The 5,836-nt window shown below is 53.9% G+C and overlaps 1 protein-coding gene across 1 annotated transcript in view; it reads right to left on the minus strand.

The window, feature by feature from the left end:
• Positions 1 to 735: 735 nt before the first annotated feature.
• The window catches only part of PITPNM2 (phosphatidylinositol transfer protein membrane associated 2), a 125,565-nt gene continuing 120,464 nt past the window's right edge, over positions 736 to 5,836 (minus strand). Inside the window, exons 20-25 of the mRNA XM_009283918.2 lie at positions 5,632 to 5,748; positions 5,096 to 5,244; positions 4,267 to 4,416; positions 3,995 to 4,178; positions 2,574 to 2,702; positions 736 to 2,293 (exon numbers count right to left, since the gene is read on the minus strand). Of these exons, the coding sequence (XP_009282193.1) occupies positions 1,949 to 2,293; positions 2,574 to 2,702; positions 3,995 to 4,178; positions 4,267 to 4,416; positions 5,096 to 5,244; positions 5,632 to 5,748 (1,074 nt within the window). The 3' untranslated portion in view covers positions 736 to 1,948. The remainder of the gene's footprint in view (positions 2,294 to 2,573; positions 2,703 to 3,994; positions 4,179 to 4,266; positions 4,417 to 5,095; positions 5,245 to 5,631; positions 5,749 to 5,836) is intronic.

Raw genomic sequence — 5,836 nt, forward strand, 5'->3', positions numbered from 1 at the left:
TGCCTACCGTGGCCCAGAGCCAATTAGCAGAGCAGCGTTCACAGTGCTGTGTGTCTCAGTGCGGCCGTCCTGCACTTCATATTGAAACAGTTAATAAAATGAAGCAGCCAGTCTAAAAAATTCTTTGTTATAAATAAGATCCTCATAAGTAGAAAGTGATACAAAGACAGGAAAGTGTGGTGGGGGAAAGCAGGGTTACACATAGTCAGGGAGCTCGGTAGGACTATAAAATCTCCACGTGAAGAGGCCAACTGGAGTCTGTAAATGGGCACCCCGGATCCCCCGGGGCGGATGCCCCTCCGCCCCGGGAGGTGTGTGCAAGGAGGGAACCGGGCCCTTCACCGGGGCCAGGCTGACCCGGGAGGGACAGGACTAAGGGGCTTTTTGGCAAGCCCTCGCTCTAGGCACTGTTCTCCTCCGCTGCTGCAGAGCAAGGCGCTCCCGTTCCTGCACTGTGCACGGCGCACGTCCCGGTGTCACCGGGGGTGCCAGCCAGCAGCGAGCGCTTCGCCCCGTGCACTGGCAGCTGCCCTCTGCCACGCACCCAGCCCCAGCTCGCGCCAGCAGCACACAAACCATCAGCTCAGGCACATCCACTGAGAAACACACCAGGAAAATTAAGATATGGCCTTTTCTTAAGGTTGCCTGACATCGTTGGCACACTTCCTTACAGTCTCCTTACTGCTGGAAAAACTTCTGCACAGATTTTTTTTTTTTTTTTAAATATATACATAATATTACACGTGTGTGTGCATATGTATATGCATATATTTATATATATACACACACACCCTGGCTTAGCGATATTTCATTGTCATGCACTACAAACAGTTAGGTGTAGCTACATGAGATGGTAACAGGTTTCCATTCTAAAAATCATCAGTGCAAAAAACAATGAGGTTTTACAGTTCAGTAACTACAGGTAAAAGAAGCGAGTCTAGTTCCCATGAAAGCTGCTACTGAACTTGGAGAGAACCTGGGAAGAAGAAAACGTCTCAGAGGTGGGTGTTGAGAGAGTCAGACCCTGCATTTGGATGAGAGGAACTGCAATGCAATCTAGCTGCTGGGTGCCTTCAGCGGCTTCCAAATATACGGTAGTTACTTTTGGAAAGAATATATAGCGAGGATATTCGGAGACTTTAACAGCAAATTAAGTGTCTGAGGTTTGTAACAGCTCAAACAAAATAGCTTGTATTCCTCTTTTAATAGGTAAACGCATTAAATTCCATCGGCTTCTAAAAGGTCTCTTTAAAAAATAACAGTAATAATAATGACCCCACTTTCTTGGGCGTGAACCTGCCGACATTCTGCCTCTACCAACAGCATCGACACATGTTTATGCTTTGCTACTGCATGTATTCCTTGAGAAAGTGGCTGAACTTGAAGCTCTTTGTACAGGTAAAGCTCCCGGTTGCTCTGCCTGGCACAGCCCATGATAAATCCCTCGCTTGGGGCTGTCTGTGCCGGGGAAACGGCATGCTTATCGAACCCCAAACCCACCCCGCGCCGGCACTGGCAGAGCACCTCAGTCTGACTCCTGGGACAACCACGAACAAGTTCCCCCAGCCTCATCCCCTGTTCCTGTGGCTCTGAGGACAGCACTCGGTCACGCGTATCGGAGCGATGGCTAACAAGGCGAGGAGGCACGTATTTACAGTCACTAAACCTGGATAAGAGAAGGAGGCAGGAGAGCGCGCGATCTTGACCTGGAGACTTTTCCCCCCCCAACTTCCAGCTGTTCCTTGGGCTCATGCTGCACAAACCTGACGCTCCCGCTGCAAGGCCTGCACATTCTGCGTGGGGAACATCCCGTCTCTTCCCAGAATACCATGATGTTATTAGAGTAGCACCATATTTACCCTTCCAGCCCGTAACACTGGCCTCGTCCCTCTTTCCTTTTGTTTTCTCCTCCGGTGGTTGCAGCCGACAGTCGCTGGCTCTGACCTGGCTACTTCTGCCCCAAGAGGCCAGAGTCCAGCCGGGATGCTGTGCTCCGGCCCCAGCACCCCGTGGCGATGCTCATGCTTCTTTGGCTGCGTTCCCTGTCCCTCTCCTTGTCGCTGTCAGACTGGCTCTGGGTGCGCTCGGGGCGGTGGCCGGCGCTGCTGCCAGTGACCGAAGGCTGGGAGGAGATGGTCCGCAGCAGGTGATTCCTCTTGCGCAGGAACTCGGTCTGGCTGGGCAGCCCGAAGCTGCCTTTCCGCAGCGCCATGCGTGTGGTGTTCTTGGCGGGGCGCGAGCGGTGGTTGTACTCCAGCTGGGCCAGGTGGGCTGCGTACCCCTCCGTGATGAACTGTGAGACAAGAGGGATGAGGGCAGGCGTTAGAGGGATGGGACACGTTTCCCTGATAGCCGCTGGCAGCCAAACGTGTTTGCTGTACCAGGTTCTCTGGGGTGATGTACAAGACATGGAGCCACTCAGACAGACGTGATGGGTCCTGGTCTGTGGGACAGTTCCTGTCCTCTTGGCAAACACTAGCTCAGTCACCAGTTCTACGGTGACCAAATTCCCATCGCCCTCCCATGGGAGGCCCTTGGCAGCACCTCCAGGACTCAGACAAGCTGGCTCCTACCTGACACTGGCTCTGCAGCTTCTTGGTGGGTCGGCCGACGATGTAGATGTGCGTAGGCGGGAGGCTGATGGAGCTGTACACAGAGATGTCCTTAGTAGATCCATATGCCGCATGGATCCTCATGTGGAGCTGCGGGGAGAGAAAGCAACACGCGGTCAGAACATATGGGCGCCCTGCGCTGCTCAACAGGCAGGGCTTTTTTTTTTTTTAAAAGTAGCATTTGTGGGAATCTCAGGTCAATAACTTATGTTAGTTCCCCGCTCCACAATGCACCGCTGTGCAAAGTGCTAATTAAGAGACCTGGGGATGTTTACAGGCCAGAACAAGAGGAGTAACAGCAATACGAAAGCAGATCTCCGCTTACTGATCCACGGCCTTCCCTTGAGGTCTGCGGGGGGCAGGGACTCCGCGCGCTTCACTGCCTGCTTGTCACTGGGGGAGAGGAGCGGTTTGCAACCCCCCGTGCAGTAATCATTAGCGGGGAGCGTTCCCCTCCGCCAGCCATGCTGCCGCATGCAATTCTGCTGTTTAACTTTGCTGGGCAGAGGGAGAAGGGACAGGCAGCAAAACATGCTGCTTTTCGGGGATTTGTCTGCCTCCACTCCGAGCAGAGAGCAGCTCCCGGCCAACCCCTTCCTTAGCGGGCTGAAGCAGGGGCTGGCAGGGGAGGTACGGACACTGGTGCCACCACAGACCGGCTGGCTTTGCTCCCGGCGCCGCCGGCAGGCCGGGGAGATGGAAAGGAAATTTCTGGCCGTGGTCACAAACCTGTTCTTCTGGAGGACAGGGGAGAGCAGGCAGCAAGTAAGGGCCAGCTGCTCCCACCACTGTGACTCGGGCCGAAATGAGAGTCCGAGTTAACGAGGGACTTCCCTGCCGTTCAAGGCAGGGCAGAAGTGCTCGGGACACTGGCAGTTCCTTCACTTGCCGGACAGAGAAAATCTTGTTTTATCTGGAGCTTTTCTGAGGCTCTGGGCTGAGCAACGTTAAGACCTCCCTGGGGTCGAATGCTTGGGAAGATGCTCTGTGGAGTGTCCCGTCAAGGCTGGGTGGTGCAAGGCCATTTCTGCAGCAGCTCCATGCCCTCTCAGGCCTGCTGGTTACACCACAGGCAGCCAGAAAGCCACCAAACAGGTGAAAAAAGTGCATGCGTGGGGAAGGGGAGGCACTGCTGCCTCTGTTTAATTAGACATGTGGTGTTGGAAGGACCAGTGATGAAATGGAGCAGTGCAGAGCAGAGATGACACGATTTAACAGCGTAGACACTTTTGTAGAGCAATAAAAGGATGAAAATAAAATGAACAGATTAATCTTCCACTGCGGGGCACATCGCTGCCAAGACGCTGGTGCTGACAGGGGCAATTGGACGAGGAGCAATCTAAACCCGTGCTACGATCATATTTCAGCAGACCCAGGCTTACGTCTGTGATGAGGGATTTCAGGAAGTTGGCTTTGTGCCGCAGCGGGTCGTGAACGAGCCCATCGCAGAAGGAGACGATCCCATGGGGGAAGTTGTGCTGTGCTAACCACGCTACCACCCTCTGCTTCTGCATGTCGGGGCGGCCCGTGACATAGATAATGAGGTAGCCGAGGTCTTGCCAGTGCCTAGAAGGAAAGCCAGAAGTCAATGGATTGCAGACCTAGAGCAATGCCAAGGTAAAACAGACTGACTGCCCCAGCCCCTGCAGCTGACCTTACAACGTCGACCGCTCCGGCGCGGACTTTGGGGTCGCTGCCCATGATGGATACACTGGCTGCAAAGGAGCCGTCGATGCTGAACACCACAAACTCTGTCCCCTTCGGCAGGACCGTGATGTAGCTGTCTGCGTACGTGTGGTCACCCCTGAAAGCGACGCAGGTATTTATAGGCATCAAGATATAGAGGTTCTTTCAGAAGGCATCACCGAGTACTGCAGCGCATCACAAGCCCAAAGCGGCACCCAAATCCGGCCCAAACCCTCTAACAGCGATGCCACCCTCAGTTACAGCAGTGACAGGCACTGCATGAAGGCCTCTGTGTTGAAGCGGGGCTGGTAACAGTACTCCGGAGCTCTGGCATCAGTGACTCAAAAAAATACTCCCAGGAAACCATTGCTGGGTTCACCACTGAGAAGATGCTCCTCTCCTCCCCTTTCCAGAGCTCAACACCAGCCATTGGAGCTGAGCTAGAGCCTCTGGGCTCTAAATTATCACAAGTACAAAGTTCTGTCCCTCAAGGACAAGTTTATGGTCTTTAAAATATGCTCAGTTGTGCAGTTTTGCAGATGACCGCAAGGCCACGTGTCTGTGGTGCGGAAGGCCTGCTCCTTCATCCTGTTGACGATGTAGGAGTCAGAATAAAACGTGGATCTTCCTCTTACAGCTGTAGAGTACAAATGGCTTTGTCCCTGTTGCTGGCAAACCAGGCTCTGAACCCACCCAACAATCAGAGCCACCCACGAGGAGGGACCGTATTCTACAGTCATCAGATTCCACTTTTGTTCCCCTTGCAAACTAAGCCCTGGCACTCCAAGGTACCTCACCTGACCACCATCTTGACGGGGTACACGCCGATGCCCAGGCGCCGGTTCTCAGGGATGACGTAAGAAATCCTGCCACTGCTGTTGCTGATCTCGGTGTCAAAGTAAACCCACTCTCCTGATGGTGGCTGGGTCATGATGTGAATGTCCACCTAGGAAGACAGCAAGGCTGGGTCAACAACAGCATTAAAGACACAGACGAGTAGAACAGGCCAAGCAAGGGGACCTTCCACCCGAGCCCCTTTGGACGGCAGCCGGGCTGGGTCCTGCTTCCACCCTCTGCACTTCACAGATCTGAGCTGAGACGCACCCAAACATCAGGATGCTGGAATGAAACCCGGCCTCGGTGGTAAAGACCTCCGTGATGAACGCTGCTGCTGGTAGGAGGCACCACACAAGTCTGAGCAGGGGAACCTGGCCAAGACGCAAAGGTAGCAAACCCCGTCGGGGCCCAAGGGAGCACTGACCAGCTCCGCCTTTGTCCCCGTCCCCCACACTTTTCACTCCACGGTGCGCAACCCCCATAGCAGACACAGTACCTTTTCTCCTGTGAGTGTGACCATATCTAACGGACCGTACATAAACCGTCCAGTTAAGGTCTGAGGCCCGTCTTCATTAGCGATGGTGTCGTTTATCCTGTGGTTGGCTGTGACGTTCTGCACAAGTCAAGAGGGAAAGGAGGGACCAAAAAAAAAAAAGGGGGGGGGGAAAGAAAAAAAAAATGGCAAACACCTTTTCCCTTTT

Source organism: Aptenodytes forsteri, unplaced genomic scaffold, assembly GCF_000699145.1.
Source record: "Aptenodytes forsteri isolate BGI_AS27 unplaced genomic scaffold, ASM69914v1 Scaffold118, whole genome shotgun sequence".
In the NCBI taxonomy this organism is placed as follows: domain Eukaryota; kingdom Metazoa; phylum Chordata; class Aves; order Sphenisciformes; family Spheniscidae; genus Aptenodytes; species Aptenodytes forsteri.